The sequence below is a fragment of the Oryx dammah genome, unplaced genomic scaffold (assembly GCF_014754425.2).
Source record: "Oryx dammah isolate SB20612 unplaced genomic scaffold, SCBI_Odam_1.1 HiC_scaffold_19, whole genome shotgun sequence".
Lineage (NCBI taxonomy): Eukaryota > Metazoa > Chordata > Mammalia > Artiodactyla > Bovidae > Oryx > Oryx dammah.
The window spans coordinates 60,639,137-60,665,588 of record NW_024070203.1 but is presented as its reverse complement, the minus strand read 5'-3'; the positions used below and the strand labels follow the sequence as shown (position 1 = coordinate 60,665,588).

General features: G+C 36.1%; 1 protein-coding gene across 2 annotated transcripts in view; it reads right to left on the bottom strand.

Moving 5' to 3' along the window:
* LOC120878896 (zinc finger transcription factor Trps1) overlaps nucleotides 1–26,452 on the bottom strand; it is a 275,377-nt gene that overhangs the window by 179,649 nt on the left and 69,276 nt on the right. For both annotated transcript variants that reach the window (XM_040261806.1, XM_040261807.1), the window contains one exon: nucleotides 12,336–12,939. In XM_040261806.1, the coding sequence (XP_040117740.1) occupies nucleotides 12,336–12,939 (604 nt within the window). The remainder of the gene's footprint in view (nucleotides 1–12,335; nucleotides 12,940–26,452) is intronic.

Sequence of the window (26,452 nt, the reverse complement as noted above, 5' to 3'; positions counted from 1 at the left end):
GTATCTACAAAACTAACCTCATTTTCACTACCCTAGAGTAAACTGACTTTCTTAGATAGCATATTGAGAAGCAGAGACATTACTTTGCCAACAAAGGTCCATCTAGTCAAGGCTATGATTTTTCCAGTTGTCATGTATGGATGTGAGAGTTGGACTGTGAAGAAAGCTGAGCACCAAAGAATTGATGCTTTTCAACTGTGGTGTTGGAGAAGACTCCTGAGAGTCCCTTGGACTGCAAGGAGATCCAACCAGTCCATTCTAAAGGAGATCAGTCCTGGGTGTTCTTTGGAAGAACTGATGCTAAAGCCGAAAATCCAGTACTTTGGCCACCTCATGCAAAGAGTTGACTCATTGGAAAAGACACTGATGCTGGGAGGGATTGGGGGCAGGAGGAGAAGGGGACAACAGAGGATGAGATGGCTGGACGGCAATCCCGACTCGATGGACGTGAGTTTGAGTGAACTCCGGGAGTTGGTGATGGACAGGGAGGCCTGGCAGGCTGCGATTCATGGGGTTGCAAAGAGTCGGACACGACTGAGCAACTGAACTGAACTGAACTGAACTGAGGGTAGACTAGGGGCTAGTAGAGTAGACTTTAATCAGTCTACAATTCTGCCCACCTATCCACCCCATTCTATATAAAATGTGATAGATGTTAATCACGTTAAAGGTCTGTCTAAATATATTTGTTCTAAATCCTAATGATTCCTGATCTCCTTTTAAAATAAAAATTTCAGAGCTTATCACCTACACATAATTGTGTATTACCTGAAGGTAAGAACCCTAATTTACTCATATCCATTCTCTTTACAGGATCTTTCATGGTTCCTGAAACAAAGTAGGTGCTAAATTATTGTTTATTGGACAAAAAAAGTTAAAGACCAGTATATCAGGGAATTATTCTACAAAGTTATCATTTACTTTGGATTTCTAGTTCTTTCAAGTCTGAGTCTAGGTTAGTTTGGCTTAACACATGTTGCTCATGCTCAGTTGTTCAGTTGTGTCTGACTCTTTGTGACCTATGGACTGTGGCCTACCAGGTTCCTCTGTCCATGGAATTTTCCAGGCAAGAATCCTGGAGCAGGTTGTCGTTTCCTTCCACAGGGGATCTTCCTGACCCAGGGACTGAACCCGCATCTCTTACATCTCCTGCACTGGCAGGCAGGTCCTTTACCACTGTGCCACTTGAGAATCCCAAAACATGTTGGTTCCTTGAAAATAAATCCTTAACTTAAATGAGTATTAATGTATTTAAATTCACATACAACCAATTATGCACTCAAAAACCCCAAACAAAAGAGTACATTGCTAAAATTTCACAAACTATACATACATACAGTCTCTAGTCTTTGAAAGAACTTTGCATATAGCAGTGAGATGACTGAAAAAGAAAATGAAAATGAGATTTAGAATAAAGTGATTTTCTACACTTCCTTTTAACACCAGAGTTTCATTCTTACCTTACCTTAAACTATGTAAATAACTTTGAGAAAAATAAAATAAATTCAAATAGTTTAAAATAGAGTTTGTGTGTGTGCCAAGTACCTTACTGAGTAGTTACTGGCATTAACTATGTGATCACCAAAACAAATTAACTTTAAGAATCATTTTGGAGACAGTAAAATCCCTTTAAATATTAAATATAGGATATATGTATATTTTAAATATGTATAATATAATGTATATATATTATATATATATATTTACCTTGTAAGACTCATTACAGTACATTACCCTATTTAAATATTCTTTGAATGTGAAGATGACTAAGGAATCTTTCAATCGTAAAAGTGAACTAGATCACTAAATCTTTGTTGGTGCTTCAGAAATGTACCTTATTCAAACTCTCATATTAACTTTTCCCCCATAATAATGTTTACAGGAAATGTTTAGGTTTGTTATTTCCTAGTTACCACTTTGAGGCAGTTCTCACGAGTAAAATGTTTTCCCATTTCCAAAGAGTATATATGCACATAGGGCTGGTAAAGTAACCTAAACTCGCCATTAACTCCACTACTATGTCACTCCATAGAGGAAACTGATTTTAGGGAAGCTAGTTTGAACAATTTAAAATTGTAAGCAAGATACAATTATGTAGTCACAATATATTCAATGCAGCACTATTTACCATAGCAAAAATTGGAAGTAACTTAAAAGTCTGGCAACAGGGGATCAAAAATCATTTTTTCTAGTACAACCAGTACAGTACATAATGAAGTACTATGAGGTCAGTAAATCTGATGTAGCAGAATATACACTAATATGAGAAAATGTTTATAATTTATTATATAGTGAAATTGAAGGCTACTTAAAGATAAACATACAAATCTATGTTTGTATGTGGATGTTTTTGTGTGTGGGGGGATACATTAAAGTGTTGAGTAGTCATTTTCTTCCTTTTGCTTATTTATATTTTCCAAAATGTCTAATGAACATATATATTTTAATGGGAAAGAAAATGTCAACAAACACTAATTTGATATCCTTTTCTCTTTCATAGACCTTTCCTAATTTGTCATTTTCATCATCAGCCCCACCCCAGAGGCAACCTCCTCTCCTGAAACCCACAGGGACTGAGTACAAATATGGTCTTTTTCATCACGACCATTAATACTGCAAATAATTCATACATAAATGTGGTGGTGGTTGAGTCGCTAGGTCGTGTCCAACTCTTGCAACCCCCTCTCCTCTCCGAGATTCTCCAGGTAAGAATGCTGGAGACAGAGAATCTGAAGGAGCATAGAGAATCTGAGATAGGTTTACAGTTTAAAGATTTCAGTGGGACAAAACTGAATTATTCACATCCATTAAATAGAGTTTGAATGATTCACAGCCAATTTTATTTTTATAATTGTAATGAAACAGCTGGGATTAGAATCTATTCATGGACTCATAAGAAATCTGCACCCCACCTACTAAAATTAGTTTCTGCATCCAAAATTCTGATTTGAACATCTGACTGTGAACAAAACAGGCATCATCACTCAAATGCCAAGAAACTGAGGAAATAGACTTTAAACATGTCATATTCTCACCAGAATTATTTTATTTCTCATTGTGCAGACTTCTCTTTATTGGCATTCATAAGTGGCCCCTTAATAACATGATTCTTTGAATCAAAGTTATTGTCAAAGAATGAGCTTTCTTGTATAAGATAAGCCCCAATAATACAATTGTTGAAGATTTTAGACTGCATTGTTTATAATTTATGGGTTGTCAGCCATTAGAGGGCAATTAGACGTAGAAACTTGTATATCAAATACATGATGTCTCTTTGGACACTAGAATCACTAAGATATTTGTCTTAAAGTTGACTCAAGTATCACAGATCTAAATGTTTAAGGTTATATAGAAAATTTGCTTGGTCCCAGAGTTTGCAGTCTTAAAGAGATGTGAGCAATTGTATGCTTCTATCTCTATAATTTTCCAAAGAAGGAAACAGGGCATTAAGATTGAGTGACTCACCCAGGGTCACAAAGCTAGTTAGTCACAAAGTAAGTCTAGAACACAAAGCCTCTTTTTCCTCCAATCCAGTACTCTTTCCACTGCATCACAGAAGAAGAGTAAAAAAGAAAATATAAAGTATAATTTTACTGGTAAATAAAATCCTTTCAAGCCTGAATCACAACCAGAGACACTCCATTAAAGGTGGAACACACCCACTTTCAAACTCATCTGTACCTTGAGAGGGCTGAGCATATTTCTAAAGAATAATTTGGATATATTATAGCATAAAGTTTTGAGAGGCATAGTAACTGGATATTTAATTTGTAGACTGACCATTTGGACAAGCCACATTTTAAAAACCTCCAACTTTTCTTGAATCAGTTACATGATTCAGGCAAAGTAGATATATTTTCTTGAATTATCAAGAAAATTTTAGATTGTAAATTCCTGACTTTTTAAGAGGAATTAAATTAACCAAATGTGTATCTCCTAAAATATGGCCAACATTGCTTCAATTGTAGCACATTTTACAAAACAGATAAGATTTCTAAAAACTTATAAGTAAATAACATTTTCATTTTTTAAGGTTTCAGGGAATAAATATTAAAAGTCTTACACTGAGGTTTTATTTTTAAAGCAAATGATTAATTTCAAGTAGGGGGAATAGTTCTCTCAAATGTTCCATTTGTAAATTTTTAGATTTTCATATATAAGTCTGACTTAACTCCTGTTTGTAAATGACAACAGACATGTCTTCATAAATGTCATTAATTGGTTAAGAAAGGCCTGAGCTTCTGTATTTTTAGGCTATAACAACCACACTCAATGTTAATCAAGAAAATGTTTTTTTTTTCTTATCATTTTAATACGTTATTAAGAAGTAGTAAAGAAAGACTATTCTATCTGACATTCTGAAAATCCTACAAAAGAAAAATACTTCTTAATGGAATCAATGTAAATATTTCAGCAACAAATAAGAATAAAGATCATTAAATTTCATATTTTAAGAGGAAAAATTAAGTTCTTCTCTCTTATATTCCCTCAAAGCCTATACTATTATTCACCACATCCAAGACACCTCCAGGAATGTAAAAACTAGGTCAAGAAACTGTAAACAGTAGTGAAAACATCATCAATGGAAGCAAAATGAAAACAAGCAAAATAAAGAGATTTTTCCCCTACAAAAGGTAAGTCTATCTGAGCTAACTGCTTTCACCAAGACACATGATTCAACTCTGCTTAAGAACATAAATAGTACTTAGAAATAAATTCTCTAAAAAATAAACTGTACTGCACGTGTACTATAAGGGAAGCAAATCATATCATTGTCTGGCTATTGGATATTTGTCATTTTTCATACACATAAGAAATAGCTCTTAATGAGTATCATTTGGTTTTTCCTTAATTATCTGCATTCATCATCAGTCAATTCAGTTTAATAGTTAATTCTTAATTAGATATTTCTAGGATATTATTTTCCAAGCAATATTTATTTATTGTGTCTCTTAACAATGACCTGTTTGGATGACAGTTAACTTGAACATGGGACAACACATGCTATCAGTCATGTGCTTTCTTATTTAAACATTATAAACTGTATTTTCCCTTTTAGAAATATAGGTGTATATCCTCAGTTTTGCTGGTTAATCGTGATCCTACAGACAGGTAAATTTTCAGGTATGAAATAACTCATCCTTTTCATAATTAATACGTCCAAATTAAATATTGGAAGGTGAGAAACATTTTTAAAAGGCAGGTTAACATGTAAAATTATGTGTGAGAGCTATCTGATTATCCTAACATGGGAGATGATACCTCCCAACTTACAAATGTCCTGTCTAATCACTGGTAACAGAATAAAAATACATCACAAGATGAATGTTATGGATTTTTTCCAATTAAGGTTATCATCCAGATTCTATTCTACTTGTAAATTATAGTTAAACATAAACATCTATAAGGGCTTCCCTTGTAGCTCAACTAGCTGGTAAAGAATCCGCCTGCAATGCAGGAGACCTGGGTTTGATCCCTGGATTGGGAAGATCCCCTGAAGAAGGAAATGGTAACCCATTCCAGTATTCTGGCCTGGAGAATTCCATGGACTGTACAGTCCATAGGGTTGCAAAGAGTCAGAGATGGCTAAGCTACTTTCACTTTCACTTTCATAAACATCTATGAATAAGAGCCTGGCAGGCTCCAGTCCATGGGGTCACAAAGAGTCGGATACCACTGAGGAATTAACACAACACAACATAAATGTAAATGCTGGTTCACCAAAATAAAGGAAACAGCTTCCTGGAAGTTCACTGCAACTATCTGAATCTCCTTGATTCAGATAGTAACACAACTAGTAACACAACCACACCAGGTCCTGCTTGCCAAGTTTCCTTGAGTTTATTCGTAGACCATCCCAGTAATCAACATGCTTGTCTACAAACACTTAATGAAAGTTCACTAACAGAATCAAAGGAAAAGGAGAGTAAAAGAATATAACAATGAAAACAATATTTTCTTTCTTTTTTGGTGGAAGCAAATAAGAAAACACACAGAAACCCAAGGTAAAAAGTTTTCCTGGATTTTAGGTAATCGACACTTCTATGAAATCCATCCATCCATCAGACTGGACTTTGCCAGAAGAACATTAAGATTCACTCCAAGGCTGTGTGTAGCTCATGGCTGACACACTTTTGAATCATTCTGCATCTGTGCTCTTGAAACTTGGGCCACTTTCTGAATACTGTTCACTTCCAACATCTAAGAACATTCAACAATAGGGTCCTTTTTGGGCCCTGTTATCTTCTGACTCATGCTGTCTGTGAAAAAAAAAAATAGGAAGCCAGCAAAAGATAGTTATACAGGAAATAATTAACAGATAACTGTGCTGAAGGATACCATTTCACAGTAACTACAAACTTACAGCCCAATTCACTAAAAGATACATCTGCTTCCCCTGCCTTAGAAACCTGGGCCAGCAGAACTATGCCAGACTTCACAAAAAGCCTAGGTTACAAAAAAGAGAAAAAAAAATGCACTTTAAAAAAATACTTGAGCCAGGGGAGCTGACTTAAATGAAAGAAAGTAGAATAACAGAAAATCCCATTGGTCAAACATATACATATCAAGTTGATTTTAGTAGTGATCTATTGTCAAATATAGTATATTAAATGTAAAAGATAAATAGCTAATAAAGGGGAAAAAAGCTACCTAGATTTTCTTTAATAAAAACAAAATGTACACCCGTGGTGGATTCATGTCAATGTATGGCAAAACCAATACAGAATTGTAAAGTAAAATAAAAAATAAATTTTAAAAAAAAAATAATAATAATAAAAACAAAATGATTATGTTCACTATTAAACAAAAACTAAGTGGATGAATGATTGCTATTTTTAAAATAAACCTATTATATTCTTGAATTTAAATCATACTGTTTTAAATCATAATCTTACAAGGATTGTTCATCTCTGGATAGAGTCAATGGTTTTTAATATTTTATTCTTAGGCAAAACAAATATCAACAGTTACCTCAAAAGAAACTTCACCAACATGGCTTATAAATTACTATTTCCAGCTAATGATCAGGGAAGTACATACTCCCCATTTGTCCTGGTTTAGACCTTCTCTATGGTATTTGACATATGCAAGTAAAAAATTCAAATGGAGTCAGGAAAATACTTATGTACCTAAACACTATGTTAAAACAACAATACTTAAATGATAGCTGCTTCTATTTTCATTAAACATGAAGCAAAACAATAAATATCAGACTTCTCACTAAAGATCATCTTTAGTTTAAAAGAAGTTCCTGCGATCTTCTGTCAATGGTTGTAGAGGCATTCAACAATGTTGCTTGTTTAAACGTCTGTTTGGCTGCCAATGGACTGTCCCCAAAAGAACATTTTTGCATCTCAATGGACTGTCCGGTATCAACAATCTTTAAACTATAAATTTAACGCCGCTGAAGAAAGAGGAAAATAACACCTGCTTTGTACTGTCTTGGTATCACATTTACAAAATGAACAAATCATCATACTCCTTTGCACTTATCTAGAACCCTGCATCTGACAATCTCAAATGGCCTGACAAACGTTAATTAACTAAGTTGCTCAGCACTCTTGGGAGGATGGCTGGCATCATAATCCTCTCTGGGATACAGATGAACAGGACCCTGGGAGGCCCTTTCTTTGAGCCAATCGTTCAACTTGGATCTCAACACCCAGAACGTGAAACTCAGCTCCACAACCCTGGCCAGACATCTCTGTCAAAACCAAGCAGTGCAAAATGTACATGCTAATTGGACAAACTTCCATAAATAAATGCACACTGCAAACTAAAATCAATCACAAAGAGATTTATATTTCACCTAGGTGCAAGAGCAAAGTGGACTGATAACTAGGGCATTTGCACTGATGGAAGAATTAGAGACTATCAGTTATCTGACTGTGACATTCTATTCTGACATGACATTGAGTTTACTACATAAAGTAAAGATCTCCCAATCAAATGTTTATATGTCTGCATTTTATTAAAAAATTTTTTTAAAACGTATTTGTCTTTGGCAAAATCTTTGTGAAATTTAATGACAGGTGTTTGGTTTCTTTTAATGTGGTTATCAGCTAAAAGACAAAGCTTTCTGTGTTATACAGTCCAATCTAAAACGTTAATTACAAGAATGAAACCTAGAATTTCTCAACCAGGAAATAATAAAATGAATACAGTTACATCTGCATAAGAAAGCTACCAAATAAACAACACCCTTGTGAAAATAAAATTTCTACAAGATGCTGGTCAGAAAAGAGCACCTGACTACCCTGAGTTATGACTATACTAGGCTGTTTAGTTTAAAATGAGAAGGGAACATCTATTTGAATACAAAACCAATTAATTTTGCTTTCAGCAAGGCAGTATGAAATATGTTAACCTATTCACGGAGCTAAACTTCAATGATGCATATTCAAAACATTTTCAGGAGCTTATTCATGTTTTATAAGATCTAGAAGTTTTAAAAGAGGAACAGTTAAAGTTTACCTGTACACTTGGACTATTTCTAACAAAGCATCTACAGGGTTTAATATTTCTACTCATAAAAGGGAAAAAATGATTTATAGAAATACTGTTAATCCACAGAAAAACCCAATTTTCATAAAACAATTTACAAGATGAAGCTTATGTTAATGTGTTCCCTGCCATATTCAAAGCACAATGATAAACACAGGTCACATACATTATTTAGACATTTTTATAACAAGATCAATTTCATACTAGTAACAAGGGAAATCTAAAGACATACACCGAATGAAAATATACATATATGAGCTGCCACTGAGTATAAAATTAAAAGCCAAACACTGATCTATGAAAAAAGGAAAGAGAAAAAAGAAGTGAAGAAAACTAACGAATATTTTGAAACTTGAGCTCTTCTCTGTGATTCTTATATTTCCTTCCTCACTTGGAGTGCAGCAAAATTTCATAACTAAAACCAGTTAAAAACAAGTATCAGAAAAACCAGTACACTGCAAGCAACATTATAACTACATGCTTTGTAACATAACCCTATCTCCAGTCAGCTTACTCTTAACACATTATTGACGAGAGACGTATTAATGCCACAGGTGTTAGTTTCTGCAAAAATCCCCCAGTTAATAATGTGTTAAAAAATGTTTCCATTATTTACCAGCATAGTGTTAAACTATTTTAAATTAATATTTTCCATACTTAATTCTCAATACCACTCTGCACAATAGTCAAAGATGATGGTCAAGTTTTTATTTTAGTATTAGAAACTACATGAATAAATGTATTTATAAATATACTTGTTCTATTAATGATATATCAGATAGACTACTTAATTTAAAAAATTACTTTAAAATCTATTTTCCATTTCTTAAATCTCTTACTATTTTGAAACAAACATGCCAAACAGCAAGTTAATTTCAAGTTCCATTCTACTATTTAAATTCAAGTATGGATAATATTCTGTAGATACATATTTACAAAGACCACTATAAATTTTCATTTAAAACATTTAAATTGTGTTTGCATATTTCAATTGTGTATTTATAAATTTTTATGGGACCTCTAAAATTACACAATTAAAGTACTTTGTTTCGGCCTTAGTAAATATGATGGCGATATTCTTTTGGGTTTCCTCTGGCTAATGGCAGAGAAAAGAACTGAGAAGTATGTACTTGCCATGGTAACTTAGTGACACTAATTTTTACCACCAAAGTAAAATTCTGGTCAAATTCACAATTAGAATGAAAGTAAAATTCTGGTCAAATTCACAATCAAAATGGGCTCTGCTTCTTAATTCTCACAAGCATCTTAAAAGGTTAATCAGCAATTTATGTGCACATTAAAACTTTTAAATTCAGTTATACCCTAAATATTTCATAATAAATCAAATCAGCTAACACTTACTGTCCCAAACGTCCAATAAAATGGATGACTTTCAAAACCACGAGTCAATTCCAATGAAAATACAAATTTTAAAGATTCAAATTTTACTGAAATTACAGAAGAATGATCCAAGACACTTTAAATATATATATATATATATATATTATATGTCTGTGTGTGTGTATATATATATGTGTGTATATATTTCTGGGGGTCAGCTCTCAAAATTTAGTAGATGATGGCCTTTAAGTATCACAAACCCTACGGTGAGGAATCTGATAGGCATTATAGAACATAGTTAAGTAGCCTCTCGCTGAGGATTTCCTACTTCAGCATCTAATGCAGAGGAACTGAAAAGACAGTTGAAATGATGCAATAGAAAGTTGAAATCAGGGAATTAAGGAAGTGGAGGAATTGAGAAAAACAATTTTTTTTTTGAAAAGTATTATCATCCTCAGGCTGCTTAAAGAATAGAACAATCCTGCTCAGATTTTAGGCTGCACTGCTTCATAAATTACTTCATAATTTACTTCATAAATTACTGCTCACTCCAGATTCTTAAGTGTATACAAATAGAGGAAGAAAAGGTAACATTCCAGAAACAGTCTAAAAGAGTCACATAATTTGATACCAAATGAAGATGTCATGGATGAAAAAACATTGTTAAGTGGATGAAAAAACATTGTTAAGTGGGGGGCGGAGGTGGGGGAAGCATGGAAGATCTGGTGATACATATGTAAGGCCATCAATTCCACCACACTGTCAAGATGCAACCTAAAATTTAAAAATCCTAGGGCATGTCCTTCCTGCCTTTTAGCCACCTGAGATCAGAAGAGTTGTGACTCCCTAAGAAAATGATGAGCATGTACAATGATAAAATGCATATTATAAGAAAGAAGCTCCCTAAATTGAGTACCCACTTGAAAAGCACAGGAACTATTTCTCTTCTTTCCAGAGTTACTTAGTTCAACTTGCTCCTTCCCAGTAGGCAGGAAGGATTGTCTCTCAGTGCACAAGAAGGCATATACTCTTCTGCATTCAAGCCCTTCCTTAGCTTCAGGGCATGACTGCAGACAGGAAAGGTAACAGCTTTTATAATTAACTGTGCTCTAAGGCAATGGCACCCCACTCCAGTACTCTTGCCTGGGAAATCCCATGGACAGAGGAGCCTGGTAGGCTGCGGTCCATGAGGTCGCTAAGAGTCGGACATGACTGAGTGACTTCACGTTTCATTTTCATGCATTGGAGAAGGAAATGGCAAGCCACTCCAGTGTTCTTGCCTGGAGAATCCCAGGGACAGAGGAGCCTGGTGGGCTGCCGTCTATGGGGTCGCACAGAGTCGGACACAACTGAAGCGACTTAGCAGCAGCAGCAGCAGCAGCAGTGCTCCTCTAAGGGGCATTTCTCAATGCTACTAGAGAAAACTCAGAAACAGGCTTTAGAGACTCTGTAGGAAATGAGAGCAGAGCATCCAAGCCACCCTTGGAAAAAGTAATTTTTCTCCTCAGAATACATCCAAAGAGAACTCAGTGGTCTCTAACTTCCAGGTCAGCACTGGGCTGGCTGAACTGTATTTCCTAACCAGCTCTTTTGTAAAAGTTATCTGGTGTTTCTGATCCTACCTTCCACACAGGAACAAAGCTTTAAAATCAGCCTGAAAGCTCAAAACTTTCTCAGAGTCAAAGTGAGATGCTGAAGTGGTGGTGCCTTAGGCAAAAAGCAAGCATCAGTCCACTGGGAGCTCACGAATTTTCAAAATCTAAAATATTCCTTGACAAGTCACAGTCTACATAGCATGAAGAGAGTGCTCAAGGATCTTAGAGAACTTTTGTTTTTTTTTTTCAGGTGGGACTATGTCTTTCTCCCTACAAGAGCCCAATAATATATAATTCATGGTTCTCTTCTTTGGATACTCTTCACAGCATTCACACTTAGGTCTATCTCATTTTTTCCCCTCCTTTTTGCAATAACACAACTAGCGTGTGTATGTAACTATACTGTGAGTTTTAAAAACACCACATTTTTGTATTCATATCTCACCAAGGGCTTTGCACTCTTAGTGATTTACATCTCTGCTACATTCCTTCTTAACCATCAACTGTGTCACACCACTTCAAAACTTCAAAGCCATTTTGTCATTTTAAGGTAACAGATGTGTATCCTTCTGGGATCTCGAGCCTCCCTTTTCCAAAAGCACCCTCGCCGTGTTGCATAACCACCAGGAATGACTAACAAACATTCAATCAGAGCTGAACGCAGTGACAAACAAGTGGCTTCTACCCCACACGATCAAGTGTGTGTCGCGTACACACAAACGCCCGGCAGCGGCTTCCTCCCACTTCGGCCGGATTACCTATAAACCCCCAGATTGACACCCATCATTTAGCTGCACTTGGTTAAAGGCATGATACTAACTCTGGAGAATGTGGGCTCCCCCAGCTTTCCCTTTAAGATAAAAAGGATTATTTTAAAAAATGAAACCTTCCTACCCGTAACAGGGACTGGGATTCATCCTTGGACTTGCTCTCTCCAGACGCGGGATACTGCTGGGGGAGGGCGCCGGCCTTCTCTCCGCCCGCGGGCGCCCCCTGCAGGAAGCCCTTGGTGTCCACAGCCAAGCCGTAAAGAGGGCGCGCCAGGTGGGCAGCCTCGACGTTGGGGCTATCCCTCAGAGTCTTCGTCTGCTCCTGGGGGCCGGACACAGGGGTCAGGAGTCCCAGGCTGGCTTGGGTATAAGAGGGGCTGCCCCGTAGGATGTCCGCCCCTCTCCAAGTCACGCTGCGCAGGTCATCGCTTGAACTCTCAGCCCAAGCCTTTTCTTTCAGCCCATCCTTGTCTTCGAGCTTCTCCCTCTTCACCACACTCTCAGCAACTGGCTCTCCCATTTTAGAGTCTGGATTGAGCAGACTGTAGACCTTGAGGTCAATCTTGGGCTCCTCCTTGATGGTGGAGACGGCATGGCCGTCCTCTTCGCCGTTGGCTGTAGTGCTGTCCTGCTCCTGGCAGTGAACAGTGTTGAAGTGCTCCAGTAGTGACTGAGTCTCCGCAGCTGTAAAACTGCACTGACGGCATTTGTAGCAGCTGTGTGCTCTCCTGCAGGAGAAGAAAACCGTCACTCGGAATCTAGCACACAGACAGCTTAAAAAAATCGTCTTCAAGCACCTGATTTTATCCCCTGTAATGTAATAGGCAGAACGAAATACAGTCTTCTCAGCACCCAGAAACTGGCATACACTGAACCGGCCTCTTATTTCGAGGTAAGGCATGCACTATTCCCGTTTGTTATATTAGCAATAGCAGGGATATGAACACACACACACACTTCTGTGTACACACACCAGCCGAGCCACGATTAAAACTGGATGGTGTGCTTTATTATTGAAGGACCTGCTCTGTTCTTTTTACCGTGACTGCATAATCATCAGTTCTATATTATTTAAAAGAAATTCATAAATTTTTACACCTGATTTCATCAATGGACTTTTCTGTTTCTGCTTATTTAAACTAAACTGAGATATTTTACACTCTAAATATACATAGATTTCTAGTGTGCTGAAGTATTCTATACAGCCTTTATACAAATTAAAATAAATTATACCAGACTGATTACAATGTTCTTTTCTATCATAAATTCAAATCCACTGAATCAAACAAATGTAGCTGACTCCCCTATGTAAGCTAGGGCTTCCGAGGAGGCTCAGTGGTAAAGAATCCAACTGCCTATGCAGGAGATGCAGGTTTGATTGATTCATGGGTCAGGAAGATCCTCTGGAGGAGAAAATGGCAACCCACTCCAGTATTCTTGCTTAGAAAATCCCATGGACAGAGGAGTCTGCTGGGCTACTGTCCAGGATAACAAAAAGTCAGACACAACTGAGCAACTGAGCATGCACCCTATATAACCTAATAAGTAAGATATATCAGAAGCTCAAAAACTTTTAAGACAAAGTTTTTTTAACTCTAAGGACTTATGAACATTTGACCAAGTGAGTATCTCTTGGGTGCCAAGCAGCATGATAGGTGCTGTACAAATATATTCATTCAAGGAGGGGGTGTGAATGTGGGTTTATGTATGTGCTTTCTTTTTATAAGGCATAAAACAAGGAGACCTTATTGTTGGCTTTTGTAGCATCTCTTGCTGCTAAAGACAGAACGGTAACTGTTAAATGAAGACAAATGTTTGTTTAATAAAGAAGAACAGAGGCAGTGTATCCTAAAAGGCAGACTGGAAAGGTGCACAAACAACTCAGAACAGAATGAGGCATACATTCTTTAATTGTAAAAACCCTGCATGGCTCTCTAATTAAACAACCATGTGAAACACTTGCTACTCCACTGATATAATATGTTAGGAGTTACAACTTGAAATAAAGTAACAAAATAGGTTTTGAGACCTATTGCTCAAGGCTCAGGCAAAATAGGTACTCCTCTATGTAATCTGTAGATAACCATCACTGTATCACTCTGCTAGGCACTGGGTACACACTGGGGAATACAAGGCACGCAGTCTTTGTCCACCTGGTGTTTAGAGTCTAGTCAGGAATGACAAGCTTCACATTAGACTATAAATAAATACGTGAGGACAAAGAGTGATAAACGCTAAGAATGAAATGGATGGGGTGATAGTGGGGTGGAAGGGCTCCTTAAGGATGCCAGGAAGGCCTTTCTGAGGGAAGCACATCAAAGAAACGATAGAAAAGAGCTATCCTTGGAGGAGAAGGAGGGAGGGGAAAGGGCAGTACATTCTAGCAAATCTAAGATACTACAAGAGGCCACTGATGTTTGAGAGGAATAAGTAAGAGAAAGCTAATAATCAACAAGCTTGAGGATAAGCTAGAGTTGTGTGGACCATGGCAAGGAGGCAGGTGTCTTCGGAGAAAGGGAAGCAAATGTAAGGCTATAAGCAGCGGGGTAGCTTAGGTAAATGTGTGCTCTAATAGCTTTGGGACTTTAATAGTTTCTGTATTGGATGACTTCATTCTGAGACCTGTCTGATGGCTGAGAATCCAAAACAGCACTCTCATTTTAAGGAAGCAAAACTCAAATGTATTAAGACATGTAACAAAATCTCCGCCAATATTTGTTGAGAGCAATTAACTCAGTACATGATTATCTTCTTATCATTAAGAGCCTACATTTGGTTGAATAAATAAGGATAAAGTTTTACTTTTTAAGGAGGCTGTTTTCAATCTTTTTTTCTCTTATTTTTCTTCATTAAGTAGCAAAAGTAAAACAAGAAGATATACAATAAATGATAAATGAATTGACCATAAAAATATAATATTAAGATAAATTATTCTCAACTGAAAAAAGCCAGCTGTTAAGGAGAAAATATACACATGAATCTTGCCACCAAAATCAAAGCCAGAAAACTTGAAACAGAATTAAGATCACAAAGGACAATAGGCAAGACCCAAAATCTCGGACTTAGAACATCTGGGAACCTCATTCAGAGATCCTTCCTACCACTAACTATATCTGCTTATCATCCAATGGAATATAAACTCCTAAACTCAAACTGTATCCCCAAATTGTTAGCTTAGCTTTACAAAGCTTGATCAGACAGATAAAAATGAATTATCAGAATGGTTGAAAGTCTAAATATACCCAGGAAATACCCTACTGAAGATATACCACATGATCTATTCAATATGGAAAATTAAACATAAACAAAACCCATCATCAGGAAGCACATTCAAAAGCTCTGATTGACCTACATCCCAAGACAGTTCTAATGAGCTCACTACCTACTCTGGCAAGTATGCTAATGGTTTCCCTGACATGGTGGAGTCTCTGCTTAAAGTCTGTGATGAAATCTGTGCCTATAAACTAAGACTATAAACGGCCACTGCTACTTCTACAAAGGACCAAAAAATTCCAAAGGACAAATGTTCCCAAGAATTACAGTGATGTTATTTCAAGAAATAAAGACAATTCATTTTAGGGCAACAAGGAGAAAGATTCAACAAACAGGAGAGGAAATAAAAGATTCTCGAGTATGACATGACAAAATTAACAGCAGACTCACAGTTCTTACTAGAGGAGCAATTTAGTCCACTTAAGAGATGCTAGAACCAGAATGCCTAAATTTTGGTCTTGGCTCTGTATTTTACTCTATATGCAACTTTAGATATTTACTGAACCAGCCTCAATTTCCTCACCTGCAAAATGAAAATCTCTGATATGAGTTAATCAATATAAATCCTAAAATTAAATAAAGGGCAGCTTATATGTGAATCTGCATTCCATACTCCCTTCAAAGGAGGTGAAACTTTGGTTTGGTATTGTACCAAACGGTAATTTGCTATCATTCTTTTCTATTCTCCCATGTACCTTAACCATGATAGACATCACTCTTAAAACTATGTTTATTTCCTAGAAGATTCTTTAAGACATTACCAGGTAGAATGTATTTTATGCCTTTTCAGCTTCACCTAGTGGTATTCAATGCCTCAAAGATGAGGCAGTTTAGCAGTTTACTTGTCAAGTCTTACTCTTTTTTCAATAATAGTATGAGTATTATTATCCATAATCTTAAAATTCTGAATAACAAAGATGGAAATGGCATTACCTGTGCTTTATTACAATCTTCAGAGGTGGGGATGCATTGTGAGTGTATTCAGTAAGGTGGTTTAAAACCATACTATATCTAGTAATATATCTCAGTAACTAAGATTATGTGCCATCAATATCTACTTTACACTGCAATCTAGAAACGTCCTTGAACCAACCTATTCCTTCACCAAATAAAGATGAATACACCTAACCTTTATCCAGTATTTGACTGACATGTCCACCTAAATATACAAAGAGTTCTGGGTGTCTTGTCTAGGCAATGAATTCATCACAAAGTATCACACTGAAACAAGATGTCTGGGACTTCTAGGTTTTCTAGTTCCAAGTTCCTACCCCAACAAACAACTCTCTGATTTCTTACGAGTCTCAGCAAGAGCTGTTCTGATATGCCCACAGAGGAGCTCCTATTCTGAATGATCAAGGTAAAACCAAGACGGACTGGAGGACTGTCTAAATGCAACTGTATAATAAAGCAGGAAGAAGACAGAAACTGCAGAGATAAGTCCTCAGTGAGAACCGGGTTTTACGTTGAAAAGAAAAACACATATTAACAGGAAGGATATTAAAGCAAGGTGGCAATAACAAACTTAACGTACACACCTTTCTTTTGAAGACTTCAAAGCACTCACCCTTAGTGATCTCACGTTGCACTGATGTATAAGGCCTATTTTACAGATAAGTAAAATGGAGAAACAGTGTCTTGTCCATTTCGTCTACATTCACTCAAGAATACAGGGCTACTACCTTCCAGTACTGTTGCCTGGAAAATCCCATAGATGGAGGAGCCTGCTAGGCTACACTTCATGGGGTGGCAAAGAGTTGGACAAGACTGAGCGACTTCACTGCCACCTTCCAGACAGATGTTCTATTTTTTTATCCTCAGTTGCCTAAATTTTTAACTTTATATAAAAATTAATGAAATCACTGGCAATATTGACAATGAAAACATGGGGGATAAAAAATGAAAACATGAGGGAAAGGGAAAGTTCTTCTAATGGACAGAAGTAAGACCAACCACAGCAATGTTTTGCAAAATGGGATGCATTCAGTGCTGCAACTGAAGAAGTTTCTTAGCTATACAGATTCCAGAGCCTCTGTGCTCTATGCTCAGTCATATCCAACTCTCTGCGACCCCACTGACTATAGCCCACCAGGATTCTCTCTCCATGGCAGTTTCCAGGCAAAAATACTGGAGTGGGTTCCCGTTTCCTCCTCCAGGGGATCATACCCACCCCAGGGATCGAATCCACGTCTCCAGCATTTCACAGATGCCTAAGTGAAGCTCCCTGGGCATAACCTGAGAATCTGAATTTTTAGCAATCTTCAGGGGACACCCATGTAGAGCTAGTCACAAACTACATTAGCAGATATATCCTGGTTCTAAACAACTGAATGAACAGATGCAAGCCATCCTCTGACTCTAATAAAGCACAGGTAATGCCTTTACTCCCTATGTTATTTAGAATCATATTCTGAGTGTGACTACTATTAACGAAAAGAGAGCAAAGCTTGACAATTAAGCAGTAACTGCTAAAGCACTCCATCTTTCAGGCCATTGAACACCACTAGGTGAAACAGAAAAGGCATTTGCTGCATAATACTCCAGAAAACTGAAGGAATTCTTTCTCTGTATAATATTCACCAAATAAATGATAAGAAATATAGTAAAAAAAAAAAAAAGCATTATTTTCAAAAGTTGCTACATGAACTTTTCAATCACCTATGCTAACATCTGAGCAGTTATTCTTAAGCCCAGTATTCTTTAGTGCTTAAACATTCAGAAAAATCACCTAGGAATCTCATTATAATTCAGGGTTTGATTTCGGGACCCTGCCGTGGAACCCAATAGTCTCTGTTTCTTACAAAATCCCAGATGATGCTGACGCTTTTGGTTCCCAGATCACACCTTACATAGCAGGGGTCATGAAACCATGGTCAGAAATAAGTCAAGATGAGTCTTAGTTAGACTGGAATGAACTCACCGTATACATACTCAGTATTTGATAGAAGAACATTCCCAAATGAATTCTTTATGATGAGCAACATCATTTCCCTCTTAAAGCACATACTCCCACCTCTGAGAGTCAACCCTAACAGCTTTATAAGCTCAAACTATAAACATGACATTGTCAAGCATAATCCCCAAACAGTAATTCATCTTCTTTATTTCAGTTTGGGGCTCATCTTTCAGTATTCTTTAGTGCTAGGCCATTTATATATATTATCCAACAACAATCACACAAAGTATCCATTTCCATCCCTACTTCATAAAATAAGAATGTGAAGTACAGACAAGCCAATCCATAAAAGAATATGGAGGGCATGAGACAGCATTTTAGCTCAGGTCCACAGTTACTCCTGTATGTATGTGGTAGACAGTAGAGGCAATGTTACTAACTTATTCAGGAACTAGTTCCTGAAAGATTTGGGCATATTCTCTGACTTGTGTTACTCTCTCAACAATAACTGAAAAGACCTTCAACATACTGCTGTGTCCCCCCAAAAATAAAAAGATTTTTTTAATCCCTAGTATTAAAAACATTATTGAAGAGTAAAAGTTTAGTCATTGACAAACTGCATTAGTTTGGACTCTGCTCTAACCTCCTTACATGCATTTCATTTTATCAGTGTTAATATAAAAACCTCTAAAAGGTTCAGAGAATTTTCCCTTCATTTCTCAAGATCCACCTTAACTACCTTCTCATCCATAAAAACTTCGAATGACTCAACCCAAGAGAAAACCTACCATCTTCTGAGCTACAAAACTTTGTCGTCCTCTGAAGATTTTTTTCACATTGCTTTTTATTAAAATGGCCTTTGATTTAAGTGATGGCATAAAAAGATTTATTTCATCACTTAAAAAGCTCTCATTTAAAAAATAACCATGTGGGTCTTACTTTACAGTTATATTGTAATTGCCTGAAAATCAAGATCAAAGCCCACACATCCTTCCACCCCACCCAGAACACCCAGAGCATCAATAAATATCTTATTTAATAACCAAAGGAATGAACCACCACAGCCCAGGGAACACTAGACTTAATACATAGAGTCATAACACAGCAGAGAAATATAAAGAAGTACACAGACATTTTGCAGATGGCATACTTTTGAGTGGCCCACTGAATAAAGTCTTTATTATTTTAAAACTTCTAGAACTTCTATCTCTAGCTACATTAAGCAAAACTAATTTAAAAGACACTGCAAATATATTTGCATTCATTTAAATTCTATACTCTGCTGCCATCTGGATAGCAAACATTCTCTTCATGCTACCTGAAGAAAAAAGATATCATTCTGTAGATGGCCCTGCCATGGCTGTCAGATAAAACACAGAATGCCCAATTACATGCAAATTTCAGAAAATATGCAAATATTTTAGTGTAAGTATGTCCCATGCAATGTTTCTGATATACTTTCATAAAATCTCAATTTGTCCAATGCAAAACAATGAAGACAATCAACTCTGATAAAAGAGACAATCATCTTTTGCCTCCAGAGAAAACTGGATCAAGCTGCATAAAAAAATCAAATCGTACTTGATTCAAGTGACTTAAGTTTCTTCGAGAAAAAATGATTTTTCCTTATCCTACTTGACAAGAGTTTTCCTGTGTTATAAAAAGCATTTATTTCAGACCCATTCATATTTCAGTGCCTTTTATTCTAGTAGAAGTGTTTCATTCATTAGTAGAGATTAAAAATTATTTTCATAATTCATAAAGAACTGAGGTTTTCTAAATTCTAGAAAAATCAGCTAAGAGGCTACTCTTTTGCTCTACTCTGATAATATCTGTATATTTCAATTTTCATAACGAACAGCTCACAGTATTTGTGGAGTCAGCTCTAAGCAGCATTTTGTTTTTCTCCTTTCTCCTTTATTTTTGCCATCACTTAAAAAGTTCTCCTTTACCCAGTAACCTGTATTTCACTTTCAGTACTTTTAAGCAGTTCTTCTGTCTCAATGGCTAAATGAACATCAAAGTAAATGAATAAAGTATAAATACTAGTCCATTAAGACTTCAAGGTATTTTTTGGTAATTAGGTAAACAAATACTGACAAATAAGTTGTCACAAAAGCAGAGTAAATGAAGTGATTTAATTGAAATATAGTTCAGTAGATGTGACAACTAATAAAATGAGTCATATTTTGTGTCGTAAGTCTACAGGTGTGGCACTTGAAGTAACCAGCGCTGCTGAACGTTGACATGAAAAGCATGTGAAGAGAGCATTTGAGGGACAAAAAGAAAAGGAATTACAGATGTGTAGGTGGATAACCAGTTCAATCAACTTTTAAATGTTGAAAATTGAATATTCAGCCTTAGTCAAGTGCAAAGGGCAGTAGATAATATATAATCTAATGAAAACTGAAATTCTGAATGAGTAAGATTCCATTCAACCTGCTCATCCTGTATTTCTTAAATGAAATGATCTGATGAGTATTTACTCATTTGGAGTAACTGGACCTTTTTTTAGAAGAGTGTGGGGTGATTTCACCTTCACATGGTAGGAGAAAACAACTAATGTCATATCTGAAAAAAAAATCTCAATTTATGATTCACTTTCAAAAATAAGATGTCCCTATCAAATGTTCGAAATAGAAAGATAAATCTTTCCATGAAATAGACAGTAAACAAGATGTGGAAAATAAATTATATAATATGTATAATTTACATAATATGAAATGGAAATCATGATTAACACTTATCTTATTCCCAGACTCAATAATTATTCTTGTATAAAGTCTTCAGGACCATAAAATTTGAAATTTCTAATAAATTATGTGTCCAAATAAAGGTAATACAATTGTGGGTTATTTTCTTAACTATATCATCCTGGGTAACTTTTTGTGCCACAATGGGAATTTTCAACTTGAATTATATTTCAAAGTCTTGCAGGCAACTGATTTATTACGTACTGTTCAAAAGAACATGACACGTAAAAGACACAAATGTAGATGTTACTATTATGGTACTCACCCTCTTGGAAACTGTACTAATGCACTCTGTGCTTAGCTTTTTCAGATGTGTTGATAATTACGTGCCTATCATAAAATCTATTCTTCAGAACTAGCAGGGCACAGAGTTCATGCTCCTTCTCAGAGCTCTTTTAAGATAGAAATTGTAAAGTAGCTACATTAATTTAATCAGCTACTGCATCTAATGCTATTTCCTTCAACCTGAGATATATATATTTTATGTGTAAAATATTCACTGTTTAACAAACTTTAACTCTGAACAGATAGATGTTTGTCATCACATACACTACCAAAAAATATGTACATTTTTCCACATTCTAGTTAAGTAGATAGATAATGACAATATCATTGATTTTCAAGTAGTTCCTTAATGATAAGTCATCAGTTGTTAAGTCGCTCACTTAGTCGTGTCCGACTCTTTGCGACTGTAGCCCACCAGGCTCCTCCGTCCATGGGATTCTGCAGGCAAGAATACTGGAGTGGGCTGCCATTTCCTTCTCCAGGGGATCTTCCCCACCCAGGGATCAAACCCAGGTCTCCCGCATTGCAGGCAGATGCTTTAATCTCTGAGCCACCAGGGAAGCCAGATGATAAGGGAAGTTAAATATTTATTAAATTGTTTGTTGTATATGTATATGATGAGAACTGATGCCTCATTTTTATTTTAAAATTTTATTGTATAATGTTAGTCACACATGTGTACACACACATTATATACACATTTATGAACAGGTTTGGCAAAAAGTGAAAACTGGAACATAATTATAGAATCGTAAAATATGATATATATATATATATTCTTCACATATACAGAGATTCAGACTGACACAGTCTATGTACACATATATATACAAAAAGAGGAAAAATATTATTTATGGAGGAAAAATAATATTTATGGTTCAGTTCAATGTATGTATATAAATATAATGCACATATACAGTGTAAACATTTATAAATATATGTGAATATATGTATATAGTTTTGTTTTGCTGGTTTTTGAACTCTGTAATGGTGTGAAGCTACAAATAGCTGCCTTTGATTTGTTTCTATTCAGTCAAAATTATAAAGACACCCACGTTGTACTCAGTTGTCATTTATTCAAATTCACTGTTGCATAATATTCCATGTATGAAAAATCTACAAGTCATGTAACTAATCTCTTATGAATTATGAGGTCTTTTCTTGTTTGTTTCGGTTTTTTATTTTTGTATTGGTTGTCCTGCTCTTTAAAAAAATACTACTCTGAACATTTTTTCACTTGTTTACTAGTGGTCCCAAACAAGAAGTTTCCTTCTGAGGGTTGAAATGATGTGATCTTTGGGAATATGGGCATCTGATATTGCCAGAATCTGATAAATTCACTTTATAAAATCATCAGTTCAGTTCAGTCGCTCAGTCGTGTCTGACTCGTTGCAACCCCATGGACTGCAGCACGCTGGGCTTCCCTACCCATCACCAACTCCCAGAGTTTGCTCAAAGTCATGTCTGTTGAGTCAGTGATGCCATCCAATCACCTCATCCTCTATTGTCCCCTTCTCCTCCTGTCTTTGAGTCAGTTCTTCACATGAGATGGCCAAAGTATTGGAGCTTCAGCTTCAACATCAGTCCTTCCAATGAATATTCAAGACTGATTTCCTTTAGGATGGACTGGTTGAATCTCCTTGCAGACCAAGGGATTCTCAAGAGTCTTCTCCAACACCACAGTTCAAAAGCATCAATTCTTTGGCACTCAGCTTTCTTTATAGTCCAACTCTCACATTCATACATGACTACTGGAAAAATCATAGCTTTGACTAGACAGACCTTTGTTGGCAAAGTAATGTCTCTGCTTTTTAATATGCTGTCTATGTTGGTCACAGCTTTTCTTCCAAGAAACAAGCGTCTTTTAACTTCGTGGCTGCGTCACCATCCACAGTGATTTTGAGCCTAAGAAAATTAAGTCTTTCACCATTTCCATTGTTTCCCCATATTCATTCTTCCCCATCTTCCCCACTGTTTCCCCACTTGATTGCCATGAAGTGATGGGACCAGGCGCCATGATCTTAGTTTCATGATTGTTGAGTTTCAAGCCAGCTTTTTCACTCTCCTCTTTCACTTTCATCAAGAGGCTCTTCAGTTCCTATTCACTTTCTATCATAAGAGTGGTATCATCTGCATATCTGAGGTTATTGACATTTCTCCCGGCAACCTTGATTCCAGCCTGTGCTTCATAAGTACTGGCAAATATTATCTACTTTATCCATTTTTTTACCTGTTATATATTTTTTGTTGTAAATATGTCTTATATTTTTGTCTTATTCTTTGTGGTTTGTCATATTTTCTCTGTAGTTCTTGATTAATTTTTGCTTTACATATATATTTTTATATTCATATTTTATATATCAGTAATTAATATATCTTGCTGATGAACTGAACCTCTTCTCATTGGTAATGACTTACCCCACATATGTTTTTTAAGAGTCTAAACTGTATGAGATTAATAAAGCTACCTCAAGTTTTATTTGGTCTGTATTTGCTCCTATAACTTGTTATATTTTGTTCTTTCAAACTCTCAGCCTTATGCTTTAAGTGTGTAACCTATACATAGCTTTAGTTAAATATTCTTTTTTAATATGTCTGATAATATTTTTAAGTAGAAAGTTTAATCCCACAGGTTCAAGATTTTTGATATATGGACTTTTTTACCATCTTTTTAAAAAAATTCTATTTGTCCACTTTTCCCCATGTATCCTCTTTTGCCATTAAAAAAAGACTGAATCTGATGGGTGTTCTCTATTTGTTGTCCATTTTCCTCCTCTAGAGCTTTGGAAGTCATGTACTTATCTCCTACTCTTTCCTTTGTTGCTGTTATTTAGTTGTTAAGTCCTGTCCAACTATTTTATGACACCATGAACTGTAGCCCACTAGGCTCCTCTGTCCATGGAATTCTCCATGCAAGAATACTAGAGCAAGTTGCCATTTCCTTCTCCAAAGGATCTTCCCTACCCAAGGATCAAACCCACATAGCCTGCATTGGGAGGCAGATTCTTGACCTCTGAGCCACCAGGAAAGCCCACTCTTTCAATAGTTATCCCTAAAACTAATAAAATATGCATAACAAAATTCTAACTCCAGACAATTCAAGCACCTTAGAACACCCTACTTCTGATCAATCTCCCTGCAAATTAACATAATAGTGTTGCCCAATATCTCAGTCCACCCCTTTATAATTGCATAAATTAGGCACACTATGGTTGTTAAATATAATTATTCACAGTTCCCTGGTCTTTGTTTATGTGAAAATATCTTTTCTCTTAGTTTTGGAAGATAGTTTTGACAAGTAGACAACACTAGGTAGACCATTTTTTTCTCCCTTCAAAACTGTGAACAGTATTCTTCTCTCTTCTGATTTCCACTATTGCTGATAAAAATCTGCTATTAACCAAAAACTGTTTTCTGAATAGTTGAGCTGTGGTTTCTCTTTAACTGCTCTAAGGAATCTCTCTGCCTTGGCATTATATTTTTTACTACAACAGTCTATGACTGAATTTATTTGCATACAGATAGTCCTCCACGTACGAAGACTTGACTTACAATCTTTCAACCTTTTAGGATGGTGCAAAAGCCAAAAGCATTCAGTACAAACTGTACTTTGCATTTTTAATTTGGATCTTTTCCTGGGGTGATGATACACAGAATTTGTGATACAATGGTGCTGGGCTCAACAGGGTGCCCCAGCTCCCAGTCATCCATGTGACCATGAGAAAAACAACCAATGAAGTTACAACCATTCTGTACCCAACCATTCTGTTTTTCACTTTCAATACAATAGTCAATGAATTACATAAAATATTCATCATTTCATCATAAAACAGGCTTTATACTGGGCTTCCCAGGTGGTTCAGTGGTAAAGAATCCACCTGCCAATGTAGGCGACACAGGATCAAACCCTGGGTTGGGAAGATCCCCAGGAGAAATGGCAACCCACTCCAGTATTCTCCCATGGGAAATCCCATGGGCAGAGGAGCATGGCGGGCTAGAGTCCATGGGGTTCCAAAGTGTCAAGACACAATTTAGTGACTCAACAACAACAACAAAACCCATCAAAAGTCAAAAAAGATCTACATATCTACATAGTATATGGTATCCTACTTTGTATCTATACTTCTGTTTTTCATCAGTGTTAAAAACTCTTCTGCCATTATCTCCACAAATAATGATTGCCTATCTTCCATTCGATATTATTTTTTTCTGGGACTCTAATTAGATTCATGTTAGAACATCTTGTATTTTCATATCTTAATAACCACCATTGATATTTTCCATCCCTTTCCCCTCCTTTAAAGTATTCTGGCTAATACCTCCGGATTTAACTTTTGATTAACTCAATTGCTCTCATTCATTTGCCGATCTGTTACTTCTCCTATCCATATGATTTAAACTTCAGTAATTATAGTGTTCATTCAAAAATGCTTTTGTTTCTTTTTTTTAATATTCCTGGCTATTTATAGTTTCATGTAGCTTGATCAATTTATAAGTGTAATTTTCATTTATTTAAACATTCATTAATTATTATTTTCTCAATGAAAACTGTTGATCGGAAGTTTCTGGGTATCTAAAGCTGTTATTTGCATTTTCTACAGATTTCACATGTAGCATTTTATAGCCTTGTCTGTATAGTAACCTGTTATAATGGGGAGCTTATATGAGGTTTATCTTGGGCCATCCAAAACATGGAGGTGAAAACTGAAGTATCTTGCTAGAAACAAATTTTTGTATACTTCTGACAGGACTCAAGAAGAAGGTAGTAATATGGAATCACATTAGTCACCTTCATGATGCCAGCTTACAGTGAAACCCTTGAACTCAACACCCTCTCTCTGCTAGTGATCACAGGCTTAGTCTCAATATGACTGCAATGTCAATGTCAGTATTTGCCCTCTGTACAAACTTGCATTGCCCATTTGTTCTCCCCAGATTGGATTTAGCTCCCTTTTGGTGAAGGGGAGAAAAGAAAAATTTCAGAAACTTCTCCTAATTCATGGAAGTCTAACATGTCACTAAGAAGTATGTTTT